This window comes from Herpailurus yagouaroundi, unplaced genomic scaffold (assembly GCF_014898765.1).
Source record: "Herpailurus yagouaroundi ecotype Mexico unplaced genomic scaffold, PumYag 210, whole genome shotgun sequence".
NCBI classification, from domain to species: domain Eukaryota; kingdom Metazoa; phylum Chordata; class Mammalia; order Carnivora; family Felidae; genus Herpailurus; species Herpailurus yagouaroundi.
Window position 1 is genome coordinate 20,826,612 of NW_024412441.1, and position 23,693 is coordinate 20,850,304.

Below are 23,693 nucleotides of genomic sequence, written 5' to 3' on the forward strand. Positions count from 1 at the left end.
CTGACCCTGTGCAGTATATGTTGATGTTTCCAGCTGGAGCCTATCTTGCTAATTTTGCTGTGATTTTCTTTCATAGGCTCTTGACTGGGAGTTACGCATATCATCATAAGCCCCGACACAGGGAAAAAAATGATAGTAAAAACATTTTTGAGACTTCCTTTCTGTTTGTTTTATTTGGCGATTAAGGCAGCAGCAGGCATTGCAAGAATATAGACGTATCAGGACACACGATTCATTTATATTACCCTGTAATTTCCAGATGAGTGATTCTGTATTCCAAACAAAGGGAAAAAGTAGAACTGTACTCGCAGGCAGAATGCTAATTCTTACTGTGGCCCAGTAAACAGCAGAATGGAAAAGGGGCCTCCCTCTATTTGGGGCTCTTGGCTTCTACCCTAGTGGGGTACTTTGGTCAGCTAAGAAGCATTGTCAGAAAGAGAATTATATGCCCGTTAGGCTTAAAAACTTGGGAAAGTCTTAGCTCAGGGACACCCAGAAATTCTCTGGGAGCATCTGAGGTAGAGAAGAATTCACTAAAAACCCTTTCAATAATTTCATTAAATTTTAAATTGAAAAAGGGATGGGCAGAAGTCCGCCATTTTGAAAATGTTTCTTTTCAGGGGCGCCTGGGTGGCGCAGTCGGTTAAGCGTCCGACTTCAGCCAGGTCACGATCTCGCGGTCCGTGAGTTCGAGCCCCGCGTCGGGCTCTGGGCTGATGGCTCGGAGCCTGGAGCCTGTTTCCGATTCTGTGTCTCCCTCTCTCTCTGCCCCTCCCCCGTTCATGCTCTGTCTCTCTCTGTCCCAAAAATAAATAAACGTTGAAAAAAAAAATTTAAAAAAAAAAAAAGAAAATGTTTCTTTTCTGCAGAAAAAGCTAAATATTCCTTTGAGAATTTCAGTGACAAGTTGCTAAAGATTGTGCTCCCGTGAAACTCTCCCTGTGTGACTGTTAAGTAAGAATCACTGGAAAATTAGGCCAGCTTCTCATTTGGGCCCCAACATTTCCTGATACCTCTAGGTAAAAGTAAAGATGTTCCGATTACATCTCAGGAAGAAAGAATAGCACAAGCTGAGCACAGTCATCCCACAAACACTTCACCAAATGTCTGCGGTAGAAAACAAATTGAGTCTCCAGAATTCTCCATGAGGTGAGGGAGGCATCATCCTGACCCATCTAGCTCCACATGGGGTGACTTTTCTCTCCACACACCCAGATGACATTCTTTCCTGGAACCAAGCTGCTAAAGGCTCCTGAGCTCAGTGGTGTCCCCAGCCCCCACTGTCTGGGCGTGCAGGGAGGCTGTCTGACTTATGGTCATGAGGAGGTGTGCACCTGTCCCGAGGACCCAGGCCTGGGCACAGGAAGGGACTGCACTGGCTTTAAATGGACCTTGCTTTATGTCAGAGTTCCCTGGAATGTATTCTGAACAACACTAACCTCAGGAAATGCCCCCCCCAAAACAAGTTTGGGCCATGCTGTTTACTTTTTCTCCCTTTTGGAGAGTTTCAGGGCTCCTTAGCACATTGAAAGTGCTAAGACTGCAATTAGAAAATAAACCAAAATCTGTTCCATTTTATGTAACTGTGAATTTAAAAAATTATCTGGAGGAAAAAAACAAAAATTGGTAACAACAAAATAAACTTCTCTGACCATAGTCCTTTTTCTCAAAATAATTCTTCATGATTTTCCATGGAAGCCCTTTTACCCAACACTGTCTTAAATCAACTTTATTCCCATCATTTTAGCACATTTTCTTACATATGAAAATACACCAAAACAACATTTGAAAAATAGTAAAATGTTTAAAGAAGTAAATAAATCTCATTTATAATCATACTACCTAGAGATAGACACCGTTAACATTTTGACATATTTCCTGTCTCGTTTTCCTACATGTCCATCAAATTTTAACGGGAATACTCTTACAAGGTTTTTGTTAATGTGGCTCATCAGACTCTAATTTATTCTTCATGAAACTTGACCTTTCATGGATAGGACTGTCTTAATGTGGAGCATACTTAAATTTATGTCATGCCTGTGAGCATTGCATTGTTCCATTTGCCTCTCCGGATGTTGACAGTGAGCACCTACTTGATATATTTCAATTCTACAAGAAACTGTGAGTTCATTCCTCAACCACTCCCTCTGTTTCAGGTACTCCAAAGACTTGTAGAGACTTCAAAAGAAGCATAAGACCTAATTCCAATAAGGATAGCCTTCTCAAACAGGTTCATTTTGCTCTGTGTATAATACTCAAGTCTGAGAGGGCTCATCTGCACGCTTATCAGTTCCTGTCTCATACTATAATGTGGAACTAGTTAGCTCAGTGTAGATATGCCAGAATTTCTGGTCTGGAAGGAACCTTGGGCATCACTGAGTCTTTCTTTAGGCATTAACTCTCCTGAGTATCTGTTACCGTGTAAATGTACCGCTCCAAAATGTACAGGATTAAAGCGACAGCATTTATTTGCCTGTGGATCTTCAATATGGGTATGGCCTAGAAGGGAATGCTTGTCTCTGTCCCATGTGGTCTCAGCTAGAGCTGAGATGATGGGCTGGCACCACCTGAAGACACACTCATTCCCATGGCTAGTGGTTGATGTAGGCTGTCAGCTGGGACTGTGGCTTTCCGTACGGAGATGTAGCGGCTTCCTCACAACACGTGACTGGGTTCCAGGGTGAGCGTCATGGACAAGAGAGTCAGTGGGGAGCTGTGTGTCCTCTTACTCCCTGACCTTGGAAGTCAGGCAGTTCCCTTGTGCTACATTCTGTTCCCTTAGACACAAGTCACTGAGGCCAGCCAGCCCACACTCAGCGGGAGGGGAATTAGAACTCACCTTTTAATGGGGGGAGTGAGTTTCAGACAATTTTTAATTCTCCAGCTTGAAATCACCTTATCAGTGTCCTCACTATTCTGTAAGAGGAAGCCAAGGTCCATGGAGGTGGAAATCCCTTGCCCACTCTCTCTCATGGCATAGGTAGCAGAACCAGGATGAGGACTCATAACTTCTGGTAACTGGTCTAAGGTTCCTCCGGCTAAGCTGTATCATCCCGGTTCTCTGCTGCCCCAACCACTCTTCAACTTCCAGGGGTAGCTGTAAGTGTGAAAACAATATGCTTCATAAAATGTCTTTAGCTCCTCACCATGGAGACCCTTCTTCACCAAGAAGAAAAGGAGAGAAGCATTGAGTATGGTTTATATAATATGCATCTATTTCATGAAATCCCCCAATAAAAGGGCATTCAAGGTACCACTTATTGGAGAAATATAAGAGGGGTGTGTTTGTGTGTGTACATGTGCATATATGCTCAACCCCCCTCCACAACACTTGACCTTGGAACCATGGTCCTATCCCACCTCCCTTTGTATAATGCCTCTCCTTCCTTGAGTCCCCCTGCAATACCATAAGCACTGTCATCTTATAAGAATGCCAGTGGCTGTGTTAAATCTCACTTAGATCCTGAAATGCAAGTACAGACCTCCTGTGGAATTCCAGAGGTCTGGGAGCCTACACCTCTGCCTCTCACCCCATGTGCCCTAGCTAGACCAGTATGGGTGCCCAAATTTATCCTCAGTCAGTAGGGAGAGTAGTTTTATTAGCTTAATAAACTCCATGTTGATATGCAGTATAGTTTCCTTTTGATATTTTTTAAATTCTAGATCACATCAAAGTGATACACTCATGCCAAGGGAAGGACCTACCCAATTAATCTGTAATCCTCCTTGTTTTCCAAAAGCCACCCAGAAATATGTTCCCTTAAGAGTCTATTATTACTATTGTCCAGCTCTCCCCATATACTTTCCTGCAAAAGAATATTCTTTACAGATCCTGCCATCAGGACTTCAGATTCTATGTTCCCACCTTTTGATTTCTATGGATCTTTTACATACTCACTAAAAAAGTATGAAAAGATATATGGACATTCTGAACTGGGTAAGATGGAGTCAGCCTACTCCATCCTGTCCACCACACTGAATACAGTTCTAAAACTTTGGCAAAATGTATGTAACAGCTAATTGAGGACCCTGAAAGTATGTAGTAGGAGGCAGATTGGAAAAGTATCAAAATTTGAAGTACTACTGAACTGGCATTTTCTTCCCTCTAGTACCCCCTAGCCTAGACTCAATGCAGCCAAAACCCAGAAGTGGGCATCTGTGCTGACAAACAGAGGACACAGAGAAGCCCTCTACATGCAGGACAGGATCCAGGGTCTCTGAGCTCAGATTGAGTGAGGGGAAATCTGCCCTCTTTTGTTTTTTTCTCCATATCCTTGTACCCTGTTAGCAATCCTGTGATAGCAGCAGCAACAGTAGCAACAGCAACAACAACATGGGCCCATAGGAAATTTAAAATGTCGAGGGAAAGGAATCTATCTCTCTGAGCAGAGGAACTATATTCTAAGAGGGTGGGATGAAACCCTGTTGTTTTTTTCTTCTTTTCTATTTTCCTACTGCATGGCCCCAAATGAAGGTGCACATGTGGGAAGTGTGAGGCAAAGCAGAATAAAGCAAAGAACCAGCTTTTTGGCCAGAGGAACTAAAAGGGAGCCTTGGGAACCAAAAAGTACTGGGCAGAGATATGAGAGGAAGGAGCTCAGGAAAGTGAACATATAAAGAAGGTTATGAGATCCTGAGCTCCCCACCAATCTGAATATGCACGGGTCTGACCTTAAGTAGTATACCGTAGACTTTCAGACTGAACCGCAGGATAGACCACCACCCGACATCCAAGACCAGCCACATGGGATAAATCTAGATAGCACCATGAATTTCTTATCAGAAACTATGGAAGCCATCTATCTAGTAGTGACACAATGTTTTTTAAAAGTTGAAAGAGAAGAACCATTAGCCCAGAATTCTATGTCCAATAAAAATATCCTTCAGAGATGAAGGTAAGTGAAGACATTCTCAAGTTAAAAAAAGCAAAACAAAACAAGACAAAAAAACTAAGAAAGTTTCTTATCAACAGACCTTCTCTGAAAGAATTGCTAAAGGAAGTTGTTATAACAGAAAGGAAATGATACCAGACAGAAACTTGGAATATGAGATATAAAGGAAGAAGAGAAATGGTAAATATCTGGCTACATAGAATAAATAGTCTGACATTTGGGGGAAAATAACATAATCTGATCTGATTCACTGTATGTAGATGTAGGGCACAAGATGACTACATCATAAAGGAAGGGAGGATATAGAGAACTATATGGAAAAAAGTTTCTACATTCCACTTTAAATGGTAAAATATTATAAGTAGGTTCTGAAAAGATAATTTTTATATTATAATCCAAAGAGTAATTACTGAGCACTATACAAGGAACTATAGTAAATAAAAATATAATAGATAAATTAAAATGAAATATTAAAAATGTTTAAACAACCCAAAAGAAAACAGGATAGAAGAAATAGGAACAACAACAACAAAAAATGAAAAAAAAAAACAACAACAGAAAACAGATGGCAAAATGATATACCTAAATCCAAATTTATAATTATATTAAATGTAAATGGTCTAAACATGCCAACTAAGAGAGATTGTCAGAATGAATTTTTTTAATGACTTAACTATATGCTGTCCACAAGGTATTCACTTCAAATATGATGATATAAGTAGGTTCAAAGTAAAACTGTGGAAAATGATATACCACAAAACATTAATAACAAGAAAGCCAGAGTGACTATATTAATATAAAATAAAGTAGATTGCAAAGCAAAGAAAATTTCCAGGAATAGTGACAGTACATAATACTAGTCAATTTACCAAGAACACATAGCAATTCTAAATGTGTATACACCTAACAACTGAGCTTCAAAATACATGAAGCACAACCTAAAGAAGTTTACTGAGTCTTTAATATGCTTATCTCAGGAGTAGAACTAGTAGAGGGAAAGTCAGCAAGGGTATAGAAGAATTTAAAAACACCAAAACACCATTGACATTTATAGAATACTCCACCTACCAATAGCAGAATACACACTGTTTTCAAGTACCCATTGAACATTCCCTAACAAATTCTGCTTTATAAAATAAATGTAAACAAGTCTAAATGAACCAAAAGTAAATTGCAAACAGAAAGGTGGCGGGAACAATATCTCTAAAACTTGGAAGTTAAACAGTTTGGCTCCTAAGTAATTCAAAGGTTAAAGGGAAGTCTCAAAGAATTTTAGAACTGAACAAAAATAAAAAATACAACATACCAAAACTTGTGGGTTTCAGTGAAAGCAGTGCTTAGAGGGAAATCTATAGCATTAAATGATAATAGGAAAGAGAAAAGTCTCAAATCAATAACTAAGCTTCCACCTTATGAAACTATAAACAGTAGAGCAAAATAAATTCAAAGCAAAAAGAAGAATGGAAATTATAGATGTGAGAGCAGAAATCAATAAGATTGAAAGCAGAAATATAATAGAGAAAACCCAAAAAGTAATTTTAAAAAAATCAATAAAATTGGTAAGCCTTTTGCAAATATGACCAAAAAAAAAAAAAAAAAGCCACAAATTACCAATAGCAGGACTAAAAAAGGAGATATTATTACACACCCTTCAGACATTTAAAAAGTCATTAAAAGACCATAAGAGAATACTATAAACAACTGTATCCATGTAAATTTGACAAATTAGATGAGAGGTACCAATTACTCAAAAACCAGAAGCTATCAAAACTCCTACAAAATGAAATAGAAATCTTGAAGTGTCCTATAATTAATAAAGAAATTGAATGTGTAGTTAAAAGTCTTCTGAAAAAAGGAATTTCAGACCCAGATGGTTCCACTGATAACTTCTGCCAAACATTAAAAGAAAAAATATCACCAATTCTACACAGTCCCTTCCAAAAAGTTAAGAGAAGGAAATACTTCCTAACTTATTTATGAGACAAGCGTTACCCAGAAAAAAAATAGTACAAGAAAAGAAAACTACAGACCAATATCCTTCATAAACACAGATGTAAAAATCCTCAATAAAACTTTATCAAGTTGTATATGTGTATGTGTGATATATACATCATGTACACATATATATAAACTACATCATGATCAAGTGGAATTTTATCCAAGGATTGCAAGGCTGTTCAGTATTCAAAAACCAGTCCTTATAGTCCACCAAGTTAGCAAGCTAAAGAAGAAAAACCAAAACCACATGATCATATTACATGAATACAGGGTTTTGACAGGGGTTTGACAGAATTCAACTTTTATTTATGATATAAACTCAGCGAACTAGGAATAGGAGAGAATTTCCCTAAACTGGATAAAGGGCATTTGCATAAAACCATTAGCTAATATACTTATTGGCAAAAAACTGAACATATTCCCCCTAAGGTGGGGAATAAGACAAAGGTATCTGCTGTCATCACTCCTGTTCAATATCATAGAGCAGTAGGACAGAAAAAGAAAGCAAAGTCATGTTGATTGGAGAAAAGGAAATAATACTAACCTATTCACAGATACCATGTTTGTATATATAGAACATCCCAAGAGATTTATCAAAACAAAGAAATATAAAACTCCTATAATTAGTAAACAAATTTAGTAAGGTGACAGGATACACAAGGTCAGCACACAAATCATCTTTCTGTCAGCTAGCACTGAACTATTAGAAACTAATATCAAAAATACCATGCCACTTGGAATCAATCCAAAAGAATGAAATAGTTAGGTATAAATTTATATATGGGATATATGTGTGAAAATTGCAAAATGCTCATGATAGAAATCAGGGAAAACCTAAATAAATAGAAAAATATATTCTGTTTATGACTAGAAGACTCAAAAGAGTAAAAATGCAAAATTTCCACAAATTGGTCCATAGATTTAAGGCAATTTCAATCAAGGGGTGCCTGTGTGGCTCAGTCAGTTGGGCGTCTGACTTCGGCTCAGGTCATGATCTCGCAGTTTGTGAGTTCGAGCCCCGTGTCGGGCTCTGTGCTGACAGCTCAGAGCCTGGAGCCTGCTTCAGATTCTGTGTCTCCCTCCCTCTCTGCCCCTCCCACATTCGTGCTCTGTCTGTCTCTCTCAAAAATAAGTAAACATTAAAAAAATTGAAAGCAATTTCAATCAAAATCCTGGTAGAACTCTGTAGATATAGACACGTTGATTATAAATTACAATGGAAAGACAGAGAAACTAGAATAGTCAAAATAATTTTGAAAAAGAAGAATAAAGGAGGAATCACATGATCCAATTTTAAGGCTTATTATAAAACTACAGTAATTGAGACAGCATGGCATTGGTGGAGGAATAGATCCATAGTCAGTGAGACAGAATAGAGAGTATAGAGAACCCATAGAGAGTATAGAGAACCCAGAAATTGACCTACATAAATATGACCAACTGATTTTTTTACAAAGGTGCAACAATAATCCCATGTAGGAATGTCTTGTCTTCAATGGTGCTGGAACTATTGGACATCCATATACAACAAATAAACTTCAACCTAAACCTTATAGGTTATAAAAATAACTAACTCAAAATGGATTGTGAAATGTGGAATGTGTAAAACTCCTGGAAAAAAAAAAAAACACAGGAGTAAATTTCTGGTCTGAGGTTGGGCAGAGGGTTCCCAGACCTGACAACAAAAGCACAGTCCACAAAAGGAAAAAAATTGCTAACTTGGACTTCATCAAAATGAGAAACTTTGTGAAAGACACCATTAAGAGAATAAAAAGGTGAGCAGTGAGAAAATACGGACAAATCATATGTCGGACAAAGGACTTGTGTCGGAATATATAAAGGATGCTTAACACTCAACAGTAAGGATATAAAAGGCCCAGTTTACAAATGAGCAGAATGTCTGGGTGGTCAGTCGGTTAAGCTTCTGACTTCAACTCAGGTCATGATCTCATGGTTCATGAGTTCAAGCCCCACATCAGGCTCTCTGCTGTCAGTGCAGAGCCCTCTTTGGATCTTCTGTCTCCCTCACTCTCTGCCCCTCCCCTGCCCTCTCTCTCTCTCTCTCTCTCTCTCAAAAATAAATAAACATTAAAAAATTTTAAAAATTGGCAAAAGACATGAACAAATGCTTCACCAAAGAAGATATAAGATGGCAAAAAAAAATGTACATGAAAAGATGTAGAACATCATTAGCCATTAGATAAATGCAAATTTAAGCCCCAGTGAGATAATACTGCACATGTCTTAGATTAGGTAAATTTTAAAGTACTGACAATACTAACTCCCCTTAAGGACATAGAACATCTGGTTCACTCCTATAGGACTGGTGAGAAGGTAGGATGGTAGGGCCACTCTGGAAAACAGTTTGGCAGTTTATGAAGTTGCACATACAATTTCCATATGTTCCAGGTTACTTACTTCAGAGGGCTAAAACCTTGTGTTCACACAAAAACCTGTACACAAATGCATACAACAGCTCTCTTCATAATCACCAAAAGTGGGAAACAACCTGAATTTCCTTTGCAGGTAAATGGATAAACCAGCTGTGGGACATCCATACAATAAAAAAAAACTGCTCAGCACTAAGAAGGGGCAAGGTACTGATAGGCACCATGACTTGAATGAATCTCAAAGGCATTCTGTGGGTAGAAGAAGCCAGGCTCAGGGGTTACATGCTGTATGATTGTATCTCTATGACATTTTCCACAAGGGAGCATAGTGATGGAACACAGAACAAGGCTTGCCATTGGTTAACAGGCATGGAGAGAATGAAGGAGCTTTAGAGGGCACTCTTCTGTCTCTGGGTCATGATGATGGTTACATGAATTTATACACATGCAAAAATTTATAGAACTGTGCCCAAAAGAAAATGTTGTTTACCGTATGTTCATTTTAAGAGTAATAATCTTAAAGATATGCATCATCAGTGTTACTTTCTCATAGACAAATGAAATTCAGGTGAAATTCCTTTGCCTCTGACCCCCACATTCTCCCCCATGCTCCACATCGTGGGTCTGGTTAGTGCCCAATTCAGGGAGCAGAGTCCCTAGCCATGTAAGGCACAGTACTGTGGCTGACCAGCCTCACCTCTCCTTCCTGTCTCTGCTCACTTCCCCCTGAGCTGGGGTCCCTTTCCCCCTTTCCTCGGTTTCTTAACCATTTCCCTCCCCCAGACTGTCCATCAGCACCCTGTCCTGGATTCATCCAAAAGCCAAGACCAGATTGCCTGTACTGGCATTTGAGACTATGGTTGACCTCACTCTTCTTGTCCTCTCTCTCACTTTACTTTCTCACATGTCCCCAACTGTCCTGTTAAACCTGGCCAGTCAGCTCTTCCTGTGCTGTCTTCCCACCGCCTGCCTGCCCACCCCTCAAGGCCACCTTGCATGCAGCCCCCTCCCTGAGGGCTCCCCTCACCACCTCACATGGCTGATCTCCTTCCTTTGTGAACTCCCTTGGCAATTTGTCTAAACTTGTCATCTAGCCCTTATCATGTTGTACCTGATGTGTGAAATCCATCTCTTCCTCTAGACTCTAAGCTTCTTTTGGTTGGCTGTTTTTAGTTGTTTTTCTGCAGCATTCTTCCCTGAACACAAATACCATTATCCTATTAGCATGAAATGCCATTTTTCTGCAGAATGTGTTTTGTTTCTGTGCTATAACCTCAAGAAGCCAGAATTCATCACTCTTAGTCCTGTGCTTCCAGAGCACTGGTACAAAGCTCCATAACACATACCTTCACGGTGGTTCTGGAGGGAGTTGTGGAAGGGAACAGGAGAGTGCAGCGCTTCACGGCATGGGCATCCAAGCCAGCCTGCTCCACCACTGCCTACTCATGTGACTTCAGTGAGTCACACAACCACTCAGTGCCTCAGCTGCTTCATCTGTGAAATGGGGATAATAGTATCTATCTTAAAGGGTCATCATGAGGATTAATATACGTGAAGCACTTAAAATAGTGCCTGTTACATAGTAAGTACCCAGCAAAGGTTATCTGTGTAACCAATATCCCTTGAGGGACACTAGGAAATATAACTTGGGGGCTTTTTGAGCCCTTCATTCAAACCAAAGGGTCAGGTTTGTATCAATGTATATTTAACACACACACACACACACACACACACACACACACACACCCCTTCCCTTCCAGCCTTTCTCTCTCCCCCTCTCTCTGTCTCTCTTTCTCTCCCTCTCCCTCTTCTCTCTCTTAAATCCAATATGAAGAGAAACACCCCAACTGAAAAATGGCTAGAATATTTGAACAGACATTTTACAAAAGAAAATATATGAAACAACAGTAAGCATGTGAAAGGGTGTCCAACATCATTAGTCATCAGAAAAATGCAACCTAAAACCACAATGGGGAAACATTACAATGCCTAAAGGAAGAAGAGACAGACAATACCACATGTTGACAGGCATGTGAAGCATAAATTGCTGGTGGAAATGCAGGCACAGTACAGCCACTTGGCATAACAATATGGCAGTATCTTATAACCGTGAACCGGTAAACATATATATAATTACAATAGGAATTAGCAATTTCACACCTATGTATTTACCCAAGAGAAATGTGTGCCTATGTCTACACAAAGACATGGATGTGACTGCTCACAGCAGCATTCTTCTCAATACCCCCGAACTGGAAACAACCCAATGGAATACTAGTCAGCCATCAAAAGGAATGAAATATTAATGTATGCAACAACATGGATGGATCTCAAAAACTTAATGCTCCATGTACGTTAGAGACTATATGCTGTCTGATTCTATTTGTATGAAATTCTAAACATGGCAAAACTAAACTGACAACAGCAGTGGCTTCCTGTGGCTGTCATCAAGGAGGACATCAGCAAGTTGGAGGAGAATACCTTTCAGGATGAGGGAACCATTCTGTCTCTGGGTTTAGGTGGTGGTTACACAATTACCAAACTTCATCAAACCAGACACTTAAAATGGGTGAATTTTGTTGAATGTAAATAATGATGTAAAAAAGAAAAAACAAACCCAGAGGCTGATTAAGTGTCTTTCAGCTGGTTGCTCCAGTGCCTTATGTGTGGTGTCTCGGGGCCTGCCAAGCTGACTTCCTTATTGGAAATAAGGTCATTCAAGGCTCATTTTCTTTCTCTTGCCTCAGAGCTGCAGATCCAGCTGACATTGACCGATTTCCAGTGGGCACCATAGTGTGTCCCAGGCGGAGGCTGACGGAAACAAGCTTGTGTTTCTGTCACTAATGATATAAGCCTTCATCGTATTCTCTGCCAGGCCATGTTGGTTGTCATTACACCCATTGAAGAAGAGAACAGAGTAATAATGAGCTGGGTGTTATCGGCTCACAAATAATTTATAATGGGCAAACTAGGACAGGAACAGAGCTTTTTTTGGCTAAGGAGGCTGCATGTCACTCTTAAAATCTAGGCCAAAAAATTATTTATAATGCATAGACAGTCACTCAGAAAGTTGAAAGGTTCCTTTCTTCTCTCCCATGTGTTTGAACATTAGGCTTTTTACCCTAGACTAGCAAAAGGCACCTTAGGGTCTTCCTTGGACACCTGCATTCAGTCTGCAACTCTGAGAACACATGTGAGGGCAGTTACTTGGTTAGGAATGAGGCCTTTGTAGAAACCCCTATCCAAGGATAGGAATGAAGGAAAAGTCAGGAAAAGGAAGAGATCCTTACATATGGGTAGTGACCACACACTTGAGAAGTGAGCTTTAAAGAATTGCCTCGGGTGTTATCAGAAAGGAGCCCAAACCAAGATATTATCAGCAAAGGATGGTTTGTAAACAGGTGTGTTGAAATAAAGGCAGGTCATGTGTCCTCAGGCAGAGGCAAGCAGAGTGGTTATGGCCATCGTGGCATCTAAGAAAAGGATATTTTCATCCTGTCCCTGTGTTTACAAGGGCTGTTTGGGAAGGCAGAATCATTATTGACATTGATACCTGTAGATGTGGATACCTACCCCAAGGGAGGCCAGTTCCCCTGATGGGAACTTGCTGAATTGTCACAAGCTACCAGCACCCAGTCCTAACTTCATGCTGGCCAACAGCCTCCTGATAAGTGATCAGCCGTCCTGGGCACCTTGATGCCAGACCCCAGGGTATGTAGAGCAAGTAGACCATGTTTAACGGGCCCTGCCACTGTGGCTCCCGCTCTCTCAGGGAGCCGACTTTGTGGAACAAGCCCACCCTGGGTGAGTTGAAGAAGGTTGGTCAGCTCTCCCAGCTCTGGCTCACCTTTGACTAAGGTGACTGTTGATGAGGAGCTAGTCCCGTGGGGCTGAGATCCAGCCCCTGGGTCTGTGGCATGTCATTAAAGATCAAGTCTTCTAGAGCAGTGCTGCTTCCCAGACCTCCTCAGGGTAAGGGCAGGCTTCCTGTGGCACGTGCTCCTTGTTTAGCCATCTAGGAGAGTGGCCCCTAGAGCCATGTTTTCCTCTTCCAGTTCCTGAGATTCCCAGGCCTCCTCAGAGGTCCCCTCCTCTCAAGCCGAAGGACTCTACTTTGTTCTCTGTATAGATTGTGCAGTGTAGCATGTCATTTTTTAAATATACTTTATTGTTTTTGGAGTAGTTGTTCACAGAAAGAGTGGAGAAAAATAGAGCAGAAGATACAGAGGTTTCCCATATATCCCCCGTCCCTACATATGGGCAGCCTCCCTGTAATCAGCATCCCCCACCAGAGTGCTACATTTGTTCCAATGGATGAACCTTACGTCGACACATCATTATCACCCAGAGTCCACAGATTACATTAGCGCTCTTGGTGTTGTACGTTCTGTGGGTTTGGACAAATGTATAATGATGAGGATCCACCATTATAATATCATACAGAGTAGTTTTGCTGCCCTAAGGTCCTCTGTGCTCCACCTATTCATCCATCCCCACCTCAACCCCTGGCAGCCACTGATCTTTTTACTGTCTCCATAGTTTTGCCTTTTCCAGAATGTCATATAGTTGGAATCATACAGTATGTAGCCTTTTCAGATTGGCTTCTTCCACTTAGTGATATTCATTTAAGGCTCCTCTATGTCATCTTTAAAAGGGTTCATCTGCTCTTAGCAGCTTGACAGCCATATGCGTTCTCTGTCACACGTTGGCCCTGGGTCGAGCATGGCTTGCAGACGGTTATGCTTCGTCTCCCCAACAGGATGACGAGTTCTGGGGCAGAGGCCAGGACATATGCCCTGTGTGGCACTGGCTCCCTGCCAGACACTCAGGGAATTTGGTTTGCCCTTGGAACTCAGTGCCAAGGGCTGGGTGCTCTGGGTTGGAGGGGCTATACTTAAAGCCTAAGGAAGGGCTATCAGAGCAAAACCCTCTGGGGCTGCAGCCATGTACACAGCATGTCATTTGCTCTCTGAAGGTTAAAGCTCCATGAAGTCAGAGTGAGCAGCATCTGGCAACAGAGCTAATCTGTGTAAGATTTCGCATCTGAGTCAGAACTTACTTATTAACACTGTCTGTCTTTGTGGCCAAGAGTCTAGCAAAACATTTTTCTGTCCCCATTAGTCAACGCCAAAATGTGGCAAATGTTACTTTCCCTGAAAGGGTTCTGATCAGATGATCACAACAGAACACACTCTGATAGAAAATACTTCTATTTCATAATAAAGCCTTTATGATGTGGAATGTTCTAGTAACCTGTGTGTTCTGTGCTTACAGAGCTTCTCGAAACAAGTCTGAGAAGAAGCGTCGGGACCAGTTCAATGTTCTCATCAAAGAGCTTAGCTCCATGCTCCCTGGCAACACGCGGAAAATGGACAAAACCACCGTGCTGGAAAAGGTCATTGGATTTTTACAGAAACACAATGGTAAAGGTTACGCCTCTCTCCATTTTTATCCCATTCCTGTCCTTTCATTTGACGATGACTTCATCAAGCTGGTCTTCTGCTTGGTTCCGGCAAAGCCCGATCTCATCAGTCACAGGCTTCCTCTTGCAAAGGCACTCCACCTTCTTTAATATCCCACCTCCAGCAGGTTTGGGAGAGGACACTTACCTCCCAAATTGCTTTACTAGCCAGAGGAGAGAACCCAGAGTCGCCTCACAGGTAGCACCCAGCCCAAGTGGAGTGGTGTTAACAGTGGAATGTCTTGATTTAAAAATGGCTGCAGCAAGCATTTTTCATTCAGCCCTGAAGAGATGCAATGCCCAAGAATTCATTTTCCACTGGACGGGAATGTACTGGTTTCTCCAACCACCTCTGCCATGGCCCTGAACTCTTTGGCCTTCTGAGCTACACCATGAAAAAAATAGTAATTTACTTACAGTCAAATACTTTTTTTAAAAAATATAATTCATGTGCCATAAAAGTCACCATTTTAAAGTTTATAATTCAGTGGCATTAGTCTATTCAAAGGGCTGTGCAACCATTAACACTAATTTTGTCATCCCATAAAGCAGCCACTCCCCATCTCCCCTCCCTCCAAGTCCTGACAACCACTAACCTACTTTGTCTCTATATATTCTAGGTATTTCGTACAGATGGAATCCTCCAATATGTGGTCTTTTGTTTCTGGCTTCTTTGACTTAGCATCCATAGTTTAGCAAGTGTCAGTAATTTCACTCCACTTTATGGCCAAACAATACCAATTGTATGGATATACCACATTTTGCTTATCCATTTATCAGTTGAGGGTTTTGTGTTGTTTCCACTCTTTGGCTGTTATGAACAATGCTGCTATCTGTGGACCTTCGTGTACAAATTTTTGTGTGGATATATGTTTTCAGTTGTCTTGGATATATATCCAGAATTAGAATTGTTGGGTCCAGTGGTAACTCAGGGAACTGCCAAACTGTTTTCTGCAACAATTTCATACTCTCAGCAGCAGTGTGTGAGGGTGTCAGTTTCTCCACATCCTCACCAACACGATATTGTCTGGTTGTGGGTGTGGGTGTGGGTGTGGTGTGGTGTGTTTATTATAGCCTTCCTAGTGAGTATGAAGCAATATCTCATTATGGTTTTGGTTCGCATTTCCCTAAAGATTAATGATGTTCAGCTTTTCATGAACTTATTGGCCATTTATAGATCCTTCTTTAGAGAAATGTCTATTCAAATCCTTTGTTGATTACTTATCTTTTTTTTAATGTTTTATTATTTATTTTTGAGAGAGAGGGGCAGAGCATGAGCAGGGGAGGGGCAGAGAAAGAGGGAGACACAGAATCTGAAGCAGCTCCAGGCTCTGAGCTGTCAGCACAGAGCCCAACGTGGGGCTCGAACTCATGAACTGTGAGATCATGACCTGAGCCAAAGTCAGACACTTAACCAACTGAGCCACCCAGGCGCCCCTACTTACCTTTTGTAATTGGAGTATTTATCTTTTCTTGTTGGGTTGTAAGAGTTCTTCATATATTTTGGATACTAGACCCTCATCAGATGTATATAATTTGCAAACATTTTTCCCATTCCATGGGTTGCCTTTCACTTTCTTACAGATGTCCTTTTACAAAAGTTTCTAAGTTTGAAGTCTAGTTATCTTTTTGTTGTTGTTGGTTTTGTGTGCCTTAGGTATCCTAAGAAATCATTGTCTAAGGATATGAACATTTACACCACCAATGTTTTCTCCTAAGAGTTTATAGTTTTAAACCATAGATAAAGCCTCAAGTATACAAGCTACAGGGTGAGCATTTAAGTATTTGATTCATTTTGAGTTATTTTTTGTATATGGAATAAGATAGGGTGTTGAAATTCATCCTTTTGCATGTAGATATCCAGTTATCCCAGCGTTCCTTTCTTTTTTAAAAAAAATTTTAACACTTACAGAAAATATACAAATCATAACTGTACAATTGAATTACTTATCACACTGCTTATTAGTGAACACAACTAGGAACCCAGGTCAGTAAATACAAGCTTCCCCAAAAGATGGCCCTTCCTTCCTATCTACCTCTGCTTTCCCCAGAGGTAATCTCTGTTCTGACTTCTAATACTAGAGATTGGCTGTTGGGACCTTATTCAGATGGAATCATACATTATGAACATGATGTTTATGAGGTTAATCTGTGTTCTTCCAGTGTTCTGACTGGTTCGTTTTCATTGGTATATACTATTCTATTATATGAAGTTACCACTTGAATCTGTCCTTGACCTTATGTCTTTCTCAAATAACCTTCTCTCCCTTTTACCTTTTTCCTTTAAACCATTTTACCTCTTAGCACTGACCACCCTGCCCTGCTGCTCACCTATGGATGGTACCAAAAAATTGGAGGAGTTAAGAGGGTTCAGTAGATATTAACAAGCAAAAAGAGCAGAATTCTTTTTTTCCTTAACCATGACACCAAAAATAATAAAGTCAGAAATGTCAGGTTATTGAGGAGATAATTACAGTTCTTCTGTGCTTACAGTGATGCTTCTCTTTCACTGAACATTTTCCTAGACAAGATGATTTCATGGAAGAGGGCACAGCTAGGACATTAGAAAGTTTCATTATACTTGCTGTTCTTTTATTATTTCTTTAATAATTGTATATACCTATTAAAAATATGACAGTAATGATACATCCTCCTTCTTTTTTTTTCCAAAGCTGCCCAGGGGAGTGTAAAGAGTATGTTAATTGCTTTTGCTACAAGTCAGGGAAGAACAATCAAGCAGGATTGGAATAAAGTGTTGCAGCAGTATTCGATTGCCCCAATAATTTAATCAGAATGGTTATGTTTCCTAAATAATGATTTAGCTAAGTGAAATAGCAGGTTGGTTTGATTACTGAGATATTTTGCGCAAATTACTCAAACTAGGTCAGTGCCACTGAGAAGCAGGACAGCTGTTAAATAGGACAGCTGGGATCAAGTTCATCAGTGTGACATTTATGCTGGGCTCTGTCTGCTGCAGAATTACAGAATTGTCAAGTTGGGATCTGGAAAAGATCAGTCAACAGAAATGCAGCCTCCTAACACCAGGAGCACCCATATCCATCTCACTTTTTTTATAAGACTAAAGACTGGTTTGTACAGCCCCCTTAAATGCAACCAGGATCACCTTGGGATCTTACTTATCCTTTGTGATACTATATTCCAAAAAAACCCCAAAAAATCCATAGTAGATTTTATGGAGGAATTCAGTGGTTGGACCAAAATTTGGATTAAATCAAAAACAAAAACAAACAATAACTTCACTTATAATCCAAATGGACATGAACTCCGCAGGCATCTGCAATAGGGTAGAGAATAACATGGTCAGCCTTTACTCAGTCCTCACCATGAGCCAGGCAGGCATTGTTGTAAGGATTCTTGTATAGTTATACAAATGAGCTTCATAGCAGCTCCCCTAAGTTAGTATCATTTCACAAATGAGACAGCTGAGGCACAGAGACGTTAGGTCAGTCACCTGAGTCAGCCAGCCATGATAATGGGGAATCTATATGAGGCAGTCTGCCTCCAGAGCCCAAGTTTTTAATACTATACCATACTGTTTTTCAACAAGGCATAGTTCATGGGGCTCTTGCAGATATTTGTATCATAGTTGTGCTATAGCTGTCCATTAGCACAGCCATTTAGACTACTGGTTCTCAACCTTGGCTGCCCATTAGAATCTCCTGAGGAGCTTTTAAAATACATGTAACCAGGTCTCACCTCAGAGACCAATACATCAGAACATCTAGGGTGGAACCCCAGTGGTGAGCTGGAGCTGGCTCATCCTGGCTTGCAAAAGATGATTATTAAATTTTCAGGAGTTTTACAAACTAGTTGACAGCTTAGAATCAGCCACCATGGGAGTATTTACACCACAGATATGGCAGAGGGCTTTTTTTTTTAATTTGTAGGGATGGAGAGCCTTTTACTAGCACACTACTGGGTAAGGCACAAGCATGTGTATATTTAAAGCTCCTCAGGTGATTCCAGTGTGCAGCCAGAGTTAAGAACCGTGGATTTAGACATGCTTTCTGCTTCCATGATAAAGCAACACCACATGATAAGTAAGAAAAGATGATTAGGTCCAGGTAGTCGTTATAATTACTTATAATGACTCTTTCCTCAATAATCTTTCAAGCATCCCCATTTTCTCAGCTTGGGAGATAAATCTTGATCCATATGTATTCTCTTTGAAGTAATCCAGATCAAACTGAGAACCTGACCATGTTTCTTTGTAGATAAATTTTGTATCATCAGTATCAATTTTAAGAGATAAGTCCCTAAATTATGTAAATAGCAGTGTATCGCACGGCCTTATCCATGCCCATCTAAATGTTGCTTCTACAGGGCCAGACTGACCTGCATGCTTTCCTTTTCTTGTGTGAATCTCAAGCTGATTTAATGGGATTTTCTTCCAACATCAAATCCTGTTCCTCATTCATGTCCCTTCAATTTGTCTGCCTTAGTGGAGAAGGAATGAGGTTGTGTGAAGAAGCTGCAGAAAAAAGAGAAACATCTTTGTTGGACAGGGTAATGTTAACCCAGCTTAGTAGAGAGTTTTTACCCCATTTCCAAGACTTTGCTTTGACTACATATATCTCAAAGACATACTTCTCCTATTTCATGAATAACAGGAACAATTAGAAGGCGAGCACTCTAGGGCACAACTACAACTTATACTATAGTAGAATTTTGGGGTTTAAATATTCATTGCAATGTTTTCCTGAAAACAAAATGCTCCCAGGTGGTTTTGTTTCCCTTGCTATTTAGAAATTACTTTGACCACACCTCTTTGCTAACCCTGCCTGTCACCTATAGCTTCTAATATTGGAACCTCAAATGCCAATGGAGACATGATTATAACACTGAACTTTATTTCCCAGTTTAACATTTTTCTATTTGCCTTGAGACATTTTATCTAACATAGACACCCCCCCCACACACACACACGCATTTTTAATATGCTGTGAATTGATGGGGCACCTGAATGGCTCAGTTGGTTAAGCATCCGACTTCGGCTCAGAGCATGATCTCATGGTTCGTGGGTTCGAGCCCTGCGTTAGGCTCTGTGCTGACAGCTCAGAGCCTGGATCAGATTCTGTGTCTCCCTCTCTCTCTGCCCTTCCCCCACTCATTCTCTCTCTGTCTCAGTCTCTGTCTCTCTCTCAAAAGAAAACATTTTAAAAAGTTAATATGCTGTGAATTGAGCCTTAACTTCTAAGGATTACAATCAAATTGTTGAAATACAAAGTGAATAAAATGGCTGCTCTCAGTATTCTTATGCTGGTGTTTGGAAAGTATCTAAGCTATACTGAATGATCTAAAAGTTACTTACAGAAAAGAAATGGGTCTTTCATTTTCCTTTATTGCTAAGTTGAATGAACCATTGTCTAAATCAACTTTGGACTCCTGGAAAGACTCTTCTCCTGGACAGTTAATCTACAACTTGATCCTAATGGTCAAAAGAACTTTACAGATGAGTTTATGTGTTAGGGAAAGGGGGAGACCTTTATGGCATTTATTTATTAACATGGCTTTGGTAGATTTCTTTCCTAAGTGGTCAAACTGTGGCAACCATTTGAGGAAATGAGAGTTTCACCCTCTCTTCCTTGCCTCGGCTGGCACCCCGGAATGAACACTGGCCCAGAATTGCATGTAGCACACTGCCTCTGCTTCCCAGGATGCATTTCACCTTGTGCAGCCTCTGGCCACGGTGGCAGAAATAGCTTGTTCATTTAGAATCTTGAAAGAAGAAACCATCTTGGGAGCAGCAAGAAAATAATCCCTAAAGAAACCTCGTACTACATAAAGTGGAGCAAAATGCTGGTTAAGATGGAGGATAAACTGCAGGAAAAACAAATATATCTGATATGGCATTTGATCTCTCTGTAATAATATTATTAGGAACATTTTAGTAATAAAAAATACACTTTCAAAAATGCAAGAGAACTAGGGTACATAAGGAGTTTTGTGTATTCCAATGACTACTAAATTTACAAATGTGAGTAACATCTTCAGTACAAGGTAGTCACCATAACAAGAAAATTATAGATAAATCTAGAAAAAGTTTGACAAGAATAAATTCTGGCTGTAAAAGCCACTAAGTAACATATATTTGTCTAACATTTTGAACTTCAGTACCTGGAAATGCTGAAAACTACACTACATCCTGCATAGACACAGTAGGTCATTTACTACAAGTCTAAGATGTTTCTGGAATTTTGAAAACCCCAGATCTCTAAAGTGTTTTGCTTTGCCTTGGCCATAAAGAGGCAGCTGAGGAACTCGTCCTACCATCCCAGTCGATGTTTCCATTACCTTCATAGGTGACAACTACCTAACCCCCAACTGCTGATGGTGGGCTTTGTCCTGTAGAAATTCAAGGGCTTTGTGCTGCTTGCTACTGGCAGGCACTCCAGCCATGCAGAGAGTAGAGCGCTCTTCTCCTGAACCTCATTAAAAGGGTGTGAAAACATCCAGAGACCTTTTTAAGTCTATTACATCCAAAGTCCCTAGTCCTTAGAAATCAGGGTAACATATTTCTTTATACTGGCTTCTTTACATGACACAGAAGTTTACACAAAAATTACACAGAAATAAGCATGCTTTGTTTGTTAATTCTAATTCCAAGGTGACTTTTAACATAAAAGTTTATGTTTTTTTTTAGAAGTCTCAGCGCAAACGGAAATCTGTGATATTCAGCAAGACTGGAAGCCTTCATTCCTCAGTAATGAAGAATTCACCCAGCTGATGTTGGAGGTGAAATGCACTTTCAAATTAGCTTCATTGGTTGCAAATCAAAATGTAGCTGCTTGTTCCAGATAAGACCCTGTGCCCAAAGTGAACAACCATTCTTGACTCTGGAAAGAGGTCTTGAAACAGATACCCCTTGGAGCTCTGCATGCTATTGCTTATATTTTGGCTACTGAGTTTGGCAGTAGAAGCAAGAATTCCCAAACTGAATGTGAGTGTGTGCTGGGGCATCCGTGACTGCAAGGAGAACCCCACTCTTGGGCTCCCAGTCAGAGGGACACCCAATCTTGGAGCTGGGAAGGGCAAGGGTGCAGGTAGGTAGACAGAGGGGAAGGGGGAGGAAGAATTACGTCTCTGCACTGACTTTTGGCTCAGAGAGCCTCCTCCTTAGAATGCAGCGATTAGGTTTCCCTTAGTAGAACACGTTTTGAAAACAAAATTCTTTTCAAGTTAGACTTTGAACTTGAGTTCTGTTACATCAACATGGCATGTGGGTGTCAACTGTAAGTGACCCTGTGCCTCCCTGCCCTTTCTGGGCTGAGAAAGATGCTCATGTGTCTTCCTCCAGAAAGTTAGGTGCCCACGCCCATCTCCAGGGTTGTATTTGTGGAAATCTGGCTGATCCGGGCCAGTGGGCTTCTTCAATGTCCTGTGTCTACATTTGGGTGAAACTGCACAGATGAGGATGAGTCGCTACGGAAACGTGTGGCTGGGTGTTCTGACTTCCAAACTGGGCATTAGTCTGGGAGCACATGGACGTGATAGTGGAGGGAGAGAAGGCTCCAGACCTGGCACGTCTGGGCCCTTGACTTAGAAGAGGCAACAGGACAAATGAGTTCAGCGAAAGGAAGTTAGGCACTGGCTGCATGTCCGTGGTTCCTGGCAGGGTTTTTGGAGAGTGGCTTCTTTCTGTATCTCCTCTTAGGTGCCTGTACAAGACTGATGTAAACTTTAATTTACATAGATTAACTATGCAGAAAACAGAAAGTACTGGAGTAAGAAAGTGCCAGAACGAAGATGTCCAAATATTATGAAATATAAGCGCATTAATGAACATTTGCATAAAATGAAAGATACTTAAATCTGCATGTGAACTATATTTAAAGAAAATACAGAACTTTCTCCAGAAGCAATGCATTTTAAGTATGTTAAATTTAGACCAGCTTGCGAAATATAATGTTGAATTAATGTATCATTATGCTACTTTACATAAACCATTTTATCTTTTAATTCTTAGGGAACAGTAGTTAAAACGCATAACCCTATAGTACCCAGCCTCTTTTTCAGAATGTGTAGCATAGCCTTCTTTCTTTCCCACTGAGTTTCAAGAAATCAAAAGTGTTTGAGGAAACAAGACTTTTATAAAGTTAAAAATGGATACATATTTGGGCTGAAAGGCAGGGCTGAGATTCAGTAGACTGGAATTTCTAGAAAAAGATTTTTAGATTTGTATGTATATTCTTTAAAGATTTTTAAAAATTTTGTTTTGAGAGAGAAAGAGAGAGAGAGCACACGAGCAGGGGAGGGGCAAAGAGAGAAGAGAGGGGCAGAGGATCCTAAGCAGACTCTGTGCTGACAGCAGAGAGCTCGATGTGGGGCTCAAACCCACCAACTGTGAGATCATGACCTGCACTGAAGTCAGATGCTTAAACGACTGAGCCACCCAGGTGCCCCTGTATGTATATTCTTTATGCACTTTCCCCTGCTCCCAGTATAGACTTCTTGAAGTGGATCTAAAGGAATCATGCTAGGTGAGTGAATTAAGCCTGAAATTAAGACTGTACAACAAGCAGGTCTTCTGGACACATTGCAGCTTTGAGGAGTCTGGGAAACCCACCAGCTAGTACTTCTGATTGATCTTTGTTTTAGACTTTTATTCCAACCTGTTGCTCCTCAGTAGACACAGACCTGGTGATGAGTAACTGTACCTCCAGTATATTCTCCCAGATGGCCTGGGCCCTGGAGTGGCCCCCACAGGATGATGTTGTCACCATTTGCCACTAGGCAATTTCTAACTAGTTTGTGTCTCTTTCTAGCTGCACAGCCCTCTCCTTTTCCAGAGCCGTTTCAGGGAATGTGACGGATTCAGATGCCATGTCTTGATGACCATGAGGTTCCTCTCTGTTTCTGCCCCTCCCCCACTTGCACTCTGAATGAAAGAAAGAAAGAAAGAAAGAAAGAAAGAAAGAAAGAAAGAAAGAA

At 40.6% G+C, this 23,693-nt stretch overlaps 1 protein-coding gene across 2 annotated transcripts in view; it reads left to right on the forward strand.

Moving 5' to 3' along the window:
- Positions 1-23,693, forward strand: part of NPAS2 (neuronal PAS domain protein 2) — a 158,792-nt gene that overhangs the window by 79,670 nt on the left and 55,429 nt on the right. For both annotated transcript variants that reach the window (XM_040454043.1, XM_040454041.1), the window contains exons 3-4: positions 14,555-14,703; positions 21,406-21,497. In XM_040454043.1, the coding sequence (XP_040309977.1) occupies positions 14,555-14,703; positions 21,406-21,497 (241 nt within the window). The remainder of the gene's footprint in view (positions 1-14,554; positions 14,704-21,405; positions 21,498-23,693) is intronic.